General features: G+C 39.3%; 2 protein-coding genes and 1 non-coding gene across 4 annotated transcripts in view; 2 read left to right on the top strand and 1 right to left on the bottom strand.

Moving 5' to 3' along the window:
• LOC131425389 (mitochondrial protein C2orf69 homolog) overlaps window positions 1-16367 on the top strand; it is a 63111-nt gene that overhangs the window by 40471 nt on the left and 6273 nt on the right. The window lies entirely within an intron of this gene.
• Trnah-gug (transfer RNA histidin (anticodon GUG)) lies at window positions 5011-5082 on the top strand. Its single transcript has one exon. It is a non-coding gene; the product is annotated as a tRNA-His (tRNA).
• LOC131427463 (uncharacterized) lies at window positions 9179-14503 on the bottom strand. The gene has a single exon (XM_058590674.1). The coding sequence runs from the start codon at window positions 14501-14503 to the stop codon at window positions 9179-9181; it is 5325 nt and encodes a 1774-aa protein (XP_058446657.1).

The raw sequence follows: 16367 nt of genomic DNA, 5'->3' as shown, positions 1-16367 counted from the left end.
TTTGGGTATATGTATAATGGTTTTAAGTTTGATTTTATTGGATGAGATTTTTTCTTTGTCTGACATGACATTGTCAATAATTGAATTTATGTTTTCCATCACAATCAGAGCATGAATTTTTTTTTTCTAAGGATTTCGATCATTGCACAGACGTGCTTGCACGTGATTTTACAGCCTATGTTCATATGGTAATTTTAAATACACTGTAAAAATACCTGAAAATTAAATGTGACGAATTCACAATGTCGACCTAAACAGTGAGTACGGAAATCTGTATTTTACTTAATTTTCCATCTAATTTAACATAAATTTCCGAAAACTCATTCACATATTAAGGGGCAAGACACTTTGCAAGCGTATGAGTAATGTCAACAATGTATGCGTAAAACAGATTCCTGTGCTTCTTTTCCTGGTTTTAATCAATAAATCTTCCATATGGTTGAAAAATAAACAAATCAGTTCATTCAATTTAGAATTGCAATTCAAGAAAAGCGAAAATTGTAGTCTAAAATCCTTCCGTTTTCCTTAAAACTGCTCGAGAAAAATTAATTCAGTTTCAGCTTACTTCCACTGACAGATTTGATTAGCAACAAACACATTCCTGTATGGATTTCCTCATGCCGAAGCTATTGCGATATAAAGATTTACTTACCTTCTATAAGTAAACCCGCAAATAGGAACCTTTAACTTAACACGCAAAAGGCAATGTATATGAAAGGTTTTCGTAAAACTTTTTTTTCTGGAATACTGCTTTTTAACAGAAAACATTTAGTTTTGTTTACTTTGTGTAGCACGATCTAATATAAATGCATTGAAGCAGTGTTGCTAAATTTTTTATTATGCAATTAAATTCTACATTCATAAAATGTAAGTAATCTTGGAGAAAATTGATTGTTTGAAACTCAATCGTTTAAGCTACTTTGATAAACTGGTTGCACTGCATGAATGAATACATAGATGTATGATAAACGTATCAAATGAAATGTATGTAATACACAAATTACCAGCACAAGTTAACTTGGTTTACTCTTGATCCTTAATATTGTATTTGTTTCCTATCAATTTTTTTGCGCAACGTAATCTATCAACTGTATTTTATGTTATGACAGACTGAGATTTACATGTTTAGCACGTAATTTTCACTTACCGCCTTAACACAGCTAACTAGTACGACTGTATGAATTTAAATATACCATTTTCCTGCTTCTGTAGCTCAATTTTCCATGCTTCTGTAGCTCAATGGATTCATGGACGCTCTTTGTGATCAAATGATTCTAGATTCAAATCCCAGACATTAACAATCATTTTTATTTTCTATTTGATTGTTTTTCTAGTCATATAATTTCCAAATCGCACGGAAAATTCTGTTCTTTCTGTTGGATGCCTTTTGTCACAGTTGGTTCAATGGAATTCTACAGGTTTCTTCCTAACTGTGTACCATGGTCGAAGCCCTGGAAATGACGTTATTCGCAGTTCCATCATGCCTTTTATAATTTTTCCATCGAACTGAAATTTCGACTTCCACTTCCGGAAAGCACAGTACAAAATGCTTTGAAATTGCAGGCATAGATTGTTGTTTGTTTTCCAGAGTGGCAAGCGTCCATTTTTAGGGACTTTGGAGATTCTTGTTCAGTTTCTCTAAAATTTGATTCTAAAATAATATCGTATAAGCTGTAAGTTGGAATTTGTTTTGCGGGAGGAGAGTTGTTCCTTATTGATTTATTTTCAACCATATGTGTACCAGAAAATACTAAAAACAGTCATGTGCGTTCGGAAGAAACCGGTTATGTATAATCAAAACCACTAGATGACTAGAAAAAGGCTTTCTGCTTTTCTCATATGCACTAGTAATAATGAATATTTCCTATCTATACAACGAGATACACGAAAAATACTTCAATCCTAAACTAATGGACCAATTAGATGTATTCTTTTTGTTCACATGGGATATCTGTTTAAAGCTTGGTCCTATTCCAAAAACCGGAAATTTTTATCTCGCAAACCGGGGAAAACCAGGAAATTGAAATCTTCAATCAACTTGTCACCCTGATTGAATCTAACTGATTTCCAAACAATTCATTTCGTTCAGAGCATTGTCAAACATCTAGCTAAAGTGAAGTGAATGTTTCGAGCTGTTCGTTCCTTAGAGCTAATGTTTGGTTGTTGGGAGCCTTTCATGCATAATTTGAATTCAGTGAAAATGCTCAAAATTTTGAAGACGATAACATTATAAGCAGTTGATCGACAATTCCCAACTTGGGTTCATACCTAAGCGTTCAACAGCTACCAATATCTTATCCTTTAGATCGTCCATGCCCAAACGGCGATTTCCAACACCAACGTCATCTCCCTTACCGATCTATCCTCCGCTTTCGATACAACCAACCAACGCAACACTAGCAAAATTGGATCGATTTGTTCTTGATACAAACATTTTTCGAGGGATACAATCATATTTCAGGGGGAATCGACGCCTTGTAGATGGAATTGGCGATAGTATTTCCAATGATTTTTGTTTTGCCATCTCGGCCCTTTCTTACTGGACTTTAACGATGTTAATTTTTCTCTGGGTATCTCATTTCGGGAAATTCTAAAGATTTGGTGTCCTCTTCCATCAATTTACATTGAAAACTTCGTCGAAAGCATATCTCAACAATATGATAGGGATGGATAAAGACCAGAAAACAAGGGAATGTCGACGTTTCACCGACTTTACGTAAGGTCGACAACTTATCAGACCTTTTTCTCTGGTGACACGAAGTTGTTCATTCAGATCGTTATGAGGTCTAAGATTCGTTTTAAGTAAGCGATGCGACCATAAAACAAGAGTTGTTATCTTTTAGAATTGTCAACACCGACGGTACGAATTGGGAATATAAAATCTGTTTTAATCCACCTAGTGGTGTAATGATGCCTTTCTCATATCAATCATACTATCATATATAATACTGTGGTATTCTTCAAAATAATTTTCTTCGATTCTTGAAAGAATAACCGAAATCGGTTTGTTTGACCGTCTACTGATAAAAACTATTATTTTGAAACGATTTAGAAAACTTTCTAAGGTTTTTCCCCATTTTCAATGATGGTATTCCATTGTTTAACCCACTTTACCTTATACACTTAAGTCTTTTTTATGCGAGTTTACGTACCGCATAAAAAAACCGCATAACTCTGAAACTTCGCATAAAAAAATCCGCATAACTCTGAAAATTCGCATAAAAAATACCGCATAACTCTGAAACTTCGCATTGAAAAAAACCGCATAACTCTGAAATTCGCATCAAAAAGTCGCATAAAAAAGACCTCAGTGTATTTCCGAATCCGGAAGTCGGATCCGCATGAAATTCAGGAATCACGTATGGAACCACAGGACCTTTCATTTGAACCTAAGTTTGTGAAAATCGGTCGCCCCATCTATGAGAAAAGTTAGAACACTTATTTTCTTTTTTTGTACATTTTACCCCATAATTCCGGAACCAAAAGTCGGATCCAAATAATATTCAGGAATTTTTTATGAGACCTCAAACCCTTTCATTTGAATCTAAGTTTGTGAAAATCGGTTCAGCCATCTCTGATAAAGTTAGTGCACTTATTTTCACAATTTTTTACACATTTTACCCCATAACTCCGAAACCGAAAGTCGGATCCAAATAATATTCAGGAATTTTTATGGGACCACAAGACCACTCATTTGAATCTAAGTTTGTGAAAATCGGTTCAGCCATCTCCGAGAAAAGTTAGTGCAAAAAAACGTTACATACACACATACACACACAGACATTTTGCGTACTCGACGAACTGAGTCGAATGGTATATCACAGTGATTGCATAACCTTTCAATATGAGAAAGGCAAAAAGTGTTTGAGCTGGATCGATAGTAAATAACAAACAACACGGAAAAGAGTTCTACAACATAGAATTTCGTGTCAGGAATTTTTGGTGACTGTCACTGAGTCATTAAGACTGTTTCAGAATCACTCTCAATTATATAAGCACGTTATAATTTTTTTCAGGAAAATCATCATCAAACAGAAACAAATCTACGTGTTCGGGCGCGAATTGGATGAATTCCTGAACATTACTTTACGAACACATTCAGACTAACATTTTCCATCTGGCCAAGTTTCGCCTTTGGATTAAGAACAAAATGAAATGATTTAAAAGCGCGTGCTTCCATTCTAGATTTGTAATCATCTAAACTCTAAAGAAAAAAAACATATTCTTTCAATTTTCAACACCTTGCCAACTAATTGGTTACTCCTTTGCCTAACTCTATCATCGGATCACATTGATTACTTGCGACGAACCTGTTTTCCGATGACGCAGCATCTGTGCCGCAAACAAAGTAAGCACCACACCTCATGCGAACCTAAACTTTTATTCTCTACGTACAATTATTCCACTCTACTAAGGTTATCGTGAACATACATGTAATAAGTCGTACCGTTGAATAAGGCAACTTTGTTGAGTCCAGTTTTTTTGGCCATAGATTATTTATGACATAATGAAATTCGAAAGTGCTAATAAATATCGACAAATATCAACACGTGAGTAAGTTTTATTTTTTGTTTAATTCGAAGAATTCGTTGTTACTATAAATAATCGTTCAGTTAGCTTGAACAAGTTTGATGTTCAAACGCGCACAACGCATCGCAAATTGACGGTGCAGTTTGTCGAGTCGTGGTTGATAATGAAAGCAATCTAAAAATAAATTCGATTGAGCTTCGGAATGCTCTACACTTTCTTATCAGGTGGCATTGGTAATTATCGGGTGATTGGACCTATTTTCATCTTTCTTTCGTTCCAAAATAAACGGTTTTACAGTGCAAAACAAACGTTACATTCAATTTAAATCAAACTCTGCACTACCTGAAATGAATAGCATCGGTAGCAATGCTAGGGTTAAAAATTGCTACGGATACTCTAGTTATTACTTGAAACATGAAACGATTGCTTTCTGCCGAGTGTATTTTTTCTTAGCGGCGACTCAAAGCATGTCTCTCGCTAGCCGTGATCGTCTAGTGGTTAGGACCCTACGTTGTGGCCGTAGTAACCCAGGTTCGAATCCTGGTCACGGCAATGATATTAATCATTGTCACGGAGAGAGGGACTTTTTTTGCATATCAGAGTGACTCACTAAAGTAACAAACAACGAAAATGAAAACGTTGGGGTCTGGTTTTTTATATGTAGAAAGTGTGTGCAAAATTTGAACAGAATTGGTGCAGTAGTTTTTAAATGACGATGGACACGGACTTTCAAAATCTGCTTTCGAGAAAAACGCGTTTAAAGTTTTTTGTTTATAAAATCAATGGAAACAATTTATTACTCAAGGGAGCCCGTAAGGTCTAATATTTTCAAACAAATTATGTTTTTATAATAATAATATAATATGTTATAATGAAACATTTCAAGAATGTTTTGTCAAGTTTTTAAGTCAATCGAAGCAGAAGTCTTGGGCCTGTATGCCGAACTCTTACTTCTTCGCAGTGAATGAGTGAACATTAAATGATGCAACTTAAAAGCTGAATCATCAGCTGGCATCATCTCACAATTGAGGTGATCCGACCGGAAAAAAGAATTTTAGTCTTTATATTGCAATATTAAGCATGAATTCGGTTTCAATTGACGAGTTTGGCGAAATAATCTTGTGCGGTCTACCCTGAAAGCATGTTTCGAAAGTGTTATCTTTTGTATATTTGTATCGCCGCTACAAATATAACGCACGTAAAACGATGTTCCTGCATCTGGTTACTCTAATCTAATTATTACTCACTCTATCGATTCAGACATGGATTCGATATAAACGGCAATCATCGGAATGAAAGTTTTCATCTCTGTAGGACCAAATGGCATATTAACAGTCATCCTGAAGAAAATTACACCCCTTTGCCGTTTGTTTGAAATATTGCTAACTCCGTGAATATCTCACAATTTATGGAAAGCTTCGATTATAATTCCGATTTTTTTGCCACAGTGGAATCATCTCGGCCCTTTGATTTTCTTACTGTACTATAACGTTTATGTTTATTTTTATTCGCAAGGATCACATTTGTTTGCATTTTTACATAGAAAGGTAATAGAATTGCTGGAAACGCGAATTTTTATTTGAACTGTGGAGACCCCTAGTGTTTCATACCATTCGACTCGGCTCGACGAAATCGGAATAGTCTGTATGTATGTTTCAAAGATTTTTCTCCGTTCGATTTTTCCGGAGACGGCTACTTTTGAAGTGAGAATCAAGTTTGAAGATGAATTGGCTGTCGCTTCAGGTTCCCGAGATTTAATGGTATAAATGACCTAGACTACAAAATGCCATTTATACAGATTTATCTGTATTATACAGATTTTTATATGCGCATACCGATTCAATACTGAATACAGAATTTATACGGAACTCCTCAACCTAATACAGATCTATACAGATTTTAATGAAAGTAGGTTAAACATTTACATTTTTACTTTGTATATAGATAAAATTACTAAACGATCTTTCATGTATGGCGGTCTGATCGAGAATGTTTTACAAGTTTACATGTTATACGACTCATTGTTTGGGAAGTTTCCAAATACACTCTTATGCTAAATTATTAAAATTACAGTTAACGCAAAAATATATCCCTGACGGTATTGCACCAGATACAATCAATTGAAATTTAATATCAATATGTGTTACAGCTTTTAGCTTTTTTATTGAATTCAATGAATGAGATATGGAACGACTTGAATGAGATGTTGATTGCATTACACGCCAACATCCGGAGTTGGAGAGGCCGGTAGGGCTTAACTGAGCTCTGTTTTATGTTTCATTTTCATACTACTGGCCCTTATTACCAGTATGAAGTAGAAATTAAGTGAAGTGAAAGTATCCCAGTTGGGTTTTACACGATGAAAACGTTCAACGTTTATCGGTGATTTGCGTACCATAGAACACAGTGGAATAAGATGGAATATTATGAAATATAATAAAATAATATAGACTGAACATGTGAGCAAACCACTGATAGATGCCAAACGATGTTCATCCAGTTTATTTTGTGAGGTTGTGTCGTCTTCGTATGCAACCTGATGGGTGAGATGATCTTTGAGTGAAACGTAAGAGAAAGTGCATGCAAGAACGGTAAGGAAGGACTAACGATCAACCAATAATAGTGATAGAATTAAGATAACGATATCCCCATTTATCTCGGCTTCATTAGTCATCTCATACATGGAAACCATTAGTTGGAGTTTTCGCAACGCTATAAAAACAAAATTGAACAATTTTCAAACTATTTTTCCTACGACATTGCGGTTCTGCGGTAGCCATAGCAAAGATATTGTAAATGTATACATGTGTGTATGAAATATTAGATGCAAAATCATATAGTATCAAATGTAAACTCAAGTTAAGGTGATCTGCGATTTTACATGTCATTTGAATAGGACCGCTCGAGGAACTCGGTTCACCGTCAGCTTCAGTTCAATTATCAATTCAGAAACCTGTTTATCAATTTTAATTATAGAAATATGTACATAGTCATTTGAAAAATTTTTGATTGATTGTGATTTGTTTGAAGGAAAATCCATTTTATAATTGGCTTTAAAAAAATCTAGTGGTGTAATGATGGTTTCTCATATTATTTTTTTTCTCCTATATATTACAGTAGAAATTTCCCGACATGCTACAGTTTGCAATTAAGAAAAGAATTTTGAAGATTTATCTTGCATAATACTACTACATTGATATACTACATTTGAGTTTAAGCTAGTGAAAATTTATTCAAACATATATGAGAAAGTGAAATGAGCTTCATTTTATCACATTTGATTCTTATTGTCAGAACTTCCGGAACCGAAAGCTGGATATTGGCATAGTGACATTCGTTTCATTTATCCATAAACTAATATGACCTACAAATTTTTCTGCGATTCTCTATGACGATTTGAAGTTTGGAAAAAAATGTCGGACTAGGATAAAATTCAGCAAATCTTTTATAGTTCATTCGGTTACAGACTCTCATGGTCTGCAAACTAGAGAAAATCACTAGCCATTATACACGAAGGTCTCTTTTCACGCGGAGGATACGTACCGCGTAAAAAACCGCTCGAAAAAAATCGTGTGACTTCGGAAATCTGCGTAAAACAAAACCGCAAAATGGAAAAAAATAATTTGTTTGATTCTAAATGTCATAGAAATGCACGAAACATCCAGATCAGGTGTACTCTCTAAAATTTTCAGAAAATCGACTTGGCGACTTGGGAAATTCGAGACTGCGTAACTTCGGAAATCCACTTAAAAAAAACGCAAAATTGATAAAAAAAAATTAATGCCAAATGTCTTAGAAATTCTTAGATCTGGTGTAATCTTTAAAAAAAGGTGTCAGAGAGTTGACTTTAAAAAAATCTGGATAACACAGATCTCGACGTTTCATGCTGTGGGGATGTGAACGTTACCCTTATGGATTCTTCGATAGCGGTGAGCGGTAGATGTCCAAATCCCAACATCGAACGAGAGATCACCAGAGAATGGCGGAATGGCATGCAACCAACATGCAATGAGTAGCACTATACCGAAATCGCTACACCGACGTCTTATTGTTTCCGGGATAAAGTTCCTTCAGTAACGTAGGCGCATATTTTATACTGACACACTTTTATTACTGACAACACATTTTATTTAAAACGAACTATGCATGCTTCTAATTTATTCTTAACTAGGTAATTTGAACTTAACTATAACAGGTTAAAATCACGACGGGCGTGCCACGAACCCATTTCGTGTGTCACCGCGGCAAGGTATCATTCCAGACTGGTTAAATCTCCCGATCGCGTGATCGATAGACCGATAAGATCAGGCAGCTTTCAATTCGGCGATGTTTTGGTAGAAGCAGGTAAAGATCAGTCTCGCTCTCATCAACTTTCCTTATCACACCAGTAATCGGATGAATGATGATGACGGAGATGACTATGACGATGATGATGATGGTGATCTGCTAGAATTCGCACTGTCCCGTTCTATTTCGGATTAATTTGTCGATCCAGGATCTCTCACTATAGATGCTGCTGCTGAGAGGGTTTACACAGGGTTGTAGTTGTGGGTGGTCTATATCTCGAACATCCTCACCCACCCAGAAATGTCATTGATTTCTGCAAATAAAGAAAATCCTCTTCGCTTGTAAAGGTAGGGAATAGGATCTAGGGATGTTGCTTGTCATTTTCTAAGGAATGTGAGCTGCTATTCTCGGGTAATAAACAGATTTTCTCCACTGGACGAGTCAGCATTCCCGTAGCGGTTTTCAGTGTAACCACTCTTACGGTTCCATCATCACCAGGATGAGTTTGAACGATTCGTCCCATTTTCCAGCGCATGGGTGGTTGATTGTCATCTTGAATGATCACCAATTTTCCTACGTCGATTTGAACAGCTGGCTTCCATCGTTTTGCTCTTGCTTGCAGTAGACAGAGATATTCTCTGCGCCATCTTTTCCAAAAATGTTGCACTTTCTGCTGCATTAACTGCCATTGAGTTAGACGATTTGTGGGAATGCTCGTTAGGTCTGGCTCAGGTATTGTTTGGAGTGATTCACCGACAAGAAAATGACCCGGGGTCAGTGGTTGCAGATCGTTCGGATCATCAGATATGGGTGTTAGTGGGCGAGAGTTCAAGCATCCTTTGACTTGCACAAGTAAGGTGTTTAAATCTTCTGGGGACACGGGAGTTTCGCCCACGATCTTTAAAATGTGATTTTTAGCGGATCGAACAGCTGCCTCCCAGATACCACCAAAATGAGGTGCGCTCGGTGGATTGAAATGCCATTGAATCCCTTCCTTGGCTAATTCTTTGGAAACTATGTCGTGATGATGCGCCTCTTTTATTAAGTTAAGAAACTCCTTCAGCTTATTTCTAGCACCGACAAAATTGGTTCCATTGTCGGAATAAATATCCGAACACCGACCTCTTCTGGCCACAAAACGACGTAGTGCTTGCAAAAATCGATCTGTAGACAAATCTGTGACCAGTTCTAAGTGCACTGCCTTAGTGCACATGCACACGAAAATAGCTACGTATGCCTTAACAGCCACACGTCTTGGTGCAGGTCTAATGTAGAGGGGTCCAAAATAGTCAACACCGGTTCGTGAAAACGGGCGAGATATCGTGACTCGAGCAACAGGTAAATCACCCATAAATTGTTGTATAGTTGTTGGTTTTGATCGAAAGCACTTATGACATTGATGCACAATATGTCTCACTACACTTCTGCCTCCAAGTGGCCAGAATTTGAGTCGAATAGCTCCCAAGATTAATTGTGGTCCAGCGTGTAGAAGCTGTTCGTGATAATAACGCAACAGAAGACGTGTGAGCCAGTGTCGAGCAGGTAGAACAACAGGATGTTTAGTGTCCTCTGACTCCATTGCATGTCTTAAACGACCTCCTAGTCTGATCAGCAACTCTTTGGAGATGAATGGGTTAAACCATCTTAACGGCGAACTCTTGTGAACAGCAACTCCCCCTGTAAGTGCCTTCCATTCGCTTGGAAACATTTCTTGTTGAACTAGTCGGACAAGTGTGTTTTCCGCCTCTTTCAGCTCATTTGTGGTCAGGAACGAAAAAGGTTTCCTAGCAGCTCTCGGGGTCCGTAAAAGATGGATCAGACGTAACCAATAAGCAGTGCAACGCAATAAGTCGTTGTATGAAGAAAATTTTGTCATGTAATAATTGTTAAACTCTGCAGTTGTGGAAACAGTCACAGCTATAACTGTCCGCCGTTTCTCTTCATCGCACTCATTTGTTGGTGAGAATTCCGCTCTACTAGGCCATCGGTCTTCAGTCTCTTGTAACCAGCTAGGTCCCTGCCACCAAAACTGGTTGGAAACAATATCATCTGGAAGAATTCCTCTGGAGATGAGATCTGCTGGATTCTGAACACCAGACACGTGATTCCATTTGGATCCCTTTGTAGCTGACTGTATTTTTGCCACCCTATTTGCAACGAATGTTGTCCAGGTCGATGGAGTTGCAGCGATCCAGCGCAGGACGCACGTAGAATCCGTCCAGAAATATGATTTAGCGGTAATTTTTATCGATTGACGAACCTTTTCGTACAGCTGCACTGCCAGCAGTGCACCGCACAACTCCAACCTGGGAATGGTCTGACACTTCAGCGGAGCAACCTTAGACTTCGAGGTTAGCAGCCTTACTTTTACCTCTCCAACTGAATTTTGACTCCTAAGATAAAGACATGCACCATACGCTTTCTCCGATGCATCCGAAAAGCAATGGATTTCCACACACAACGCTTCTGGGATGATAACACAGCGATCGATACGAATTTCGTTGAATAGTCGAAGCTGATCATAATATTTTCTCCACCTCTCACCCACCGTTGGAAATAACGGCTGATCCCAGTCTAATCGTTGATTATTTTCATCACGCAACGTCCACAACAGCTGCATGAAAATTTTTGCAGTGGTGATTGCAGCACCCAGAAGGCCTAATGGGTCGAAAAGTGATGCGATCACCGACAATATCTTCCGTTTTGTAAATGGTTCACCTGTATCTTGCATAGGAATATTAAACTGATACCGAAGTGTATCAGTCATTGGCAACCAAGTCAGTCCCAACGTTTTTATCGAAGTATCTGCATCCAGAACGATTCCTTCCGAAACTCGAATGGCAAGATTCTCTTCTGCTATGCCTTGTAGCACTTCAGGACAATTAGACGCCCACTTCCGCAAACAAAAACCCCCACTTGATGTCATCGAATCAAGCTGAGTTCGCAAAATGACTGCTGATTCAATCTCATTTGCTCCTGTGATGACGTCGTCCATATACGTATCCTCAAGGATTGCCTTGGACGCTAGCGGATACCGCTCTTCCTCATCTAGCGCTAGTTGTTTTAACGTTCTTGTTGCTAAAAATGGAGCTGGCTTGGTTCCATACGTCACCGTATTCAATTCGTAGGTAGATATCTCATCCGATGGCGAGTTACGCCACAAAATACACTGTAGCGGTCGATCTTGGGAAAAAACTTGAATTTGTCGAAACATTTTTTCAACATCGGACACTAGCATAATTTGGTTTATTCGACTGCGTAGAATAATCGAACGAAGGTCCTCCTGTATGACAGGACCTGATAGTAGCACGTCGTTTAGTGATACCCCCGTGGAAGTCTTACACGAAGCGTCAAATACGACGCGTACCTTAGTAGTGGTACTAGAGTCCTTTACTACAGGATGGTGTGGCAAATAACAACGTTTACCAGATCCCGGAGTCGCGTCATCAATCTTTCGCATGTGACCAAGATGCAGATATTCTTCAATGAACATCTCATATTGCTGTTTCAAATATGTGTCTCTTGCAAGCCTACGCTCCGTCCCTTGAAGGCGTCGTACTGCGATATCCCTTGATGCACCTAACTTAGATAATAGATCTTCATTTTTGGGTAAGGCGACGGTGTACCTACCACTTTGATCTCTTTGAAACGTATTCAGAAACAGTTCCTCGCAACGTTTCTCTTCGAGCGAGAGCGCCTTTTCTTGTTCAACTTCCTCACAAGTCCAAAATCGCGTCATTAGCGATTCTAAATCCTCCGTGGTTGACACATTGCAGCTCATGCTTAGTGATCGATTGGAATTTAAATATCCACCGCATACGACCCAACCGAATACAGAATCATTCAATGTTGGTAGCTGCTGTCCTAAAGAAATTCTTTTCCCTGTTTCGAAAAAATCGAAGAATGCCTCGATGCCGAGTACCAGATCGACGACCTTCGATTCGAAGAAGGCCGGATCAGCCAATTTGATGCCCTCCGGAATTATCCATTTATCAGTGCAGATAGTAGTGGTTGGAAGATTAACCGTAACCTTCGGGAGAACCAAAAAACTTAACTCTCTGGAGTATTCCGATACCCGCGAACGTAAAACTGCTTGAATCCGATATTTGACCTTGGACGCTGTTTGTCCAATTCCTACCACCGATATATTCACTCGCTCTCTTGTTAACTTCATGCGCTGACCTAATCTCTCGGTCACGAAATTGCACTCAGATCCCGAATCCAAAAGAGCACGAGCAGGAAATCTATTGCCATAATCATCCTCGATCATAACAATCGCTGTAGCCAAAAGAACCTTAGCAGCACGTTGATGTGCCGAATTAACCGCTAGAACCTCTGTAGCCGCCACGTTGGCTATTTGTATCGTAGAATCATTGGATGGTTCCCTTGACGAAGAAGGATTGTTGCCCCCAGCAACTACCGCAACCTTCTTGTCGTGCTCCCTTTCTGACCTGAAACACACGAGAGTGTGGTGTCGTGCCTTACAGTTTCTGCAAGAATATTTAGACTGGCACTCCTTAGCCTGGTGTCCAAATTTGAAGCAATTCCGACAGAGTGAGTGAGTTTTCAGCAGAGTGTCCCTATCCGAAACCTCCATTCGCTGAAAGGAACCACATTGATAAAGTGGATGATTTGACGAGCAAACGACACAACGTCCCCCAGACGCTTGCGTTGAACTGTAACTATTCCTCACGGGTGGTATTTTTTGCCTTGGTTGTAATTGCTGTGGCTGAACACCCCTAGTGTCAGCAACCCTTGTTGGCAAGCAGTCCAATACCTGAAGCCTACGCCGGAGGAAGTCAAACAAATCCGTCAGTGTATCAGTTTCCTTCGTGGCTGAGAACTCTTCCCAGCTTCTACGAGTGACGGGGTCCAATCTTGTAGTGAGGATGTTCACCAATAGAAGATCCTTGTAATCGGCCGATTGAATGATTTGATCTAACGTTTGCACAGTTCTTTCAAACCCTTCAACTAGACTGTGTAGATCGATAACAGATTCCTTCGCAAGGACAGGCAGGCTGAAGAGAGCTTGTACTTGACGTCGTTTCAGCTGCTTACTATTGTTGTACCGTTTCAACAATAAATCCCACGCTACTTGATAGTTGGCCTTGGTAATCTGAAGAGGGTCGATAAGACTTTTGGGCTCACCTTGCAGACACCCTTTCAGATAATGGAATTTCTCAACCTCGGGTAATTCCGGTTTCCAGTGAATGAGTGATGTAAATAGATCCCGGAAGCTCAGCCACTCGTCTATGTTTCCGTCGAATGACTGCAGCTTAATTTGTGGTAGCCGAACGTGATCGCTATTTCCACGTATCGACGAGTCACCGAGTCGGGTAGATTGATCCAACACATTCGGTTCTTGTAACTCCTTAGCCTTGTCAACTAAAAAGGATTTGATCTCGTAATACCGATCACTGAGCTCCATGCGCTCCTTTTCCAAAGCACTGCCTTCAGCATTGTAATCATCATGAGCAAAAATGTCAACTAATGTTTCACCGAACCCTTCCCACAGCTCGTCTAACTTATTCAGGCGCACTTCAACCTCAGTTTCTGTATTCGTTTCCTTGAAGGCTTGTACGAATCGCCAAATATCGTTGAAAGATAATTGAATCTCCTTTAATCTAGCCGTTAACGCCCGCATTGATGGTGGCTTTTTAGCCGTTGTGGTACCAGCAGCAGGCATGATGTTTGGTGAAAGTAAACAAAAACCAAAAAAGAAGGACGATGTAGTGCTCTGCGAGATGACCTAGCTTCGCTAGGCATATACTGTGTAAATTACCCACGAAAACAGTATTTGCGCTATATAACAGTGTCCAACATCGTTTCGTCGCCAAATGACATCCAAATATATGTAATACTCATCGGTAAAATATGATCGCCAAGAGGAAAAGATTTATGTAGTACCAAATAAAGTCGGCTTCGGCCGGGCATATACTGTGGCAACTCACCCAGAGAAACCAACAGCGACGCAAGACTACGGCGAAGTAAACTGATTCCAACTCCAAGTTTAAAGAAAATGCCCAAAGGCATTCAAGGCTCAGTAAGTTTATGCAAAGTCGAAGAGAACATCATTTAATTACAATTGTGTATTTTCTGTACTAGCTTCGGCAGTATACTAATAGTTCACTCACCTGAGAAACTATTATGACGCATCCACTTAGTATTACGCCCAGCGCGATAACGATCCTGAATTGGTTTCCTATACCAATACTGCCAATCGTCGTTGGTCCAACGAAATGACGTCCCTTGCCGTAAGTTGTAGCCAAGTATTGAGAAACGCGTCGAAATTACAGAGTTAGTATTCTGGTGGAAATGCTTCGACTGGACATATACTGCACTAACTTAATTTACCTTAAAAAGAAAACGTGGCGCCGGTCCAGTGATTCGAGCATCAAATGTAGTATTTTCCAGTTATGGAATCCCAGAACGTTGTTGACCAATTGATCCGTTGGTGTAATCCAGAAGCAATGGCGGTTCCGACCCAAGCGACGCCAATTCCAAGGCGCGATTATGTTGTACAGCAACCTATTGTTCTTTATGGTCCAGTGCGATGGCGGCAACAAGCGTCGTTTACCATTGGTGGCGTCGGTATCATGCAGAACCTTCCTGGATTTCCTTAATTTTGTAGGTCCCAAATCCGGTTCGAAGGACCAAAATGTGGGGATGTGAACGTTACCCTTATGGATTCTTCGATAGCGGTGAGCGGTAGATGTCCAAATCCCAACATCGAACGAGAGATCACCAGAGAATGGCGGAATGGCATGCAACCAACATGCAATGAGTAGCACTATACCGAAATCGCTACACCGACGTCTTATTGTTTCCGGGATAAAGTTCCTTCAGTAACGTAGGCGCATATTTTATACTGACACACTTTTATTACTGACAACACATTTTATTTAAAACGAACTATGCATGCTTCTAATTTATTCTTAACTAGGTAATTTGAACTTAACTATAACAGGTTAAAATCACGACGGGCGTGCCACGAACCCATTTCGTGTGTCACCGCGGCAAGGTATCATTCCAGACTGGTTAAATCTCCCGATCGCGTGATCGATAGACCGATAAGATCAGGCAGCTTTCAATTCGGCGATGTTTTGGTTGAAGCAGGTAAAGATCAGTCTCGCTCTCATCAACTTTCCTTATCACACCAGTAATCGGATGAATGATGATGACGGAGATGACTATGACGATGATGATGATGGTGATCTGCTAGAATTCGCACTGTCCCGTTCTATTTCGGATTAATTTGTCGATCCAGGATCTCTCACTATAGATGCTGCTGCTGAGAGGGTTTACACAGGGTTGTAGTTGTGGGTGGTCTATATCTCGAACACATGCATTTCTAAGACAAAACAAGAAAACCGTGTAACTTCGGAAATCCGCGTAAAAAAACGCACAAAAAACCTCCTCAAAATAGACCTCAGTGTAAAGGGGTAGCCTATGAAAAATGACTCTTGAATTGACATTTTTATATTAAGCATCCTACCTTCGGACCCAGGGATTTGATCCGAATGAAAATTGGGATATTCTTATGGCATCTT

The sequence above is a fragment of the Malaya genurostris genome, chromosome 1 (assembly GCF_030247185.1).
Source record: "Malaya genurostris strain Urasoe2022 chromosome 1, Malgen_1.1, whole genome shotgun sequence".
Lineage (NCBI taxonomy): Eukaryota > Metazoa > Arthropoda > Insecta > Diptera > Culicidae > Malaya > Malaya genurostris.
This window is presented reverse-complemented; position numbering and strand designations above follow the sequence as displayed.

Bases quoted from the DNA above. Each gene is read 5' to 3' on its own strand.
- LOC131427463 (XM_058590674.1), bottom strand. From the start codon at position 14,503: ATGCCTGCTGCTGGTACCACAACGGCTAAAAAGCCACCATCAATGCGG.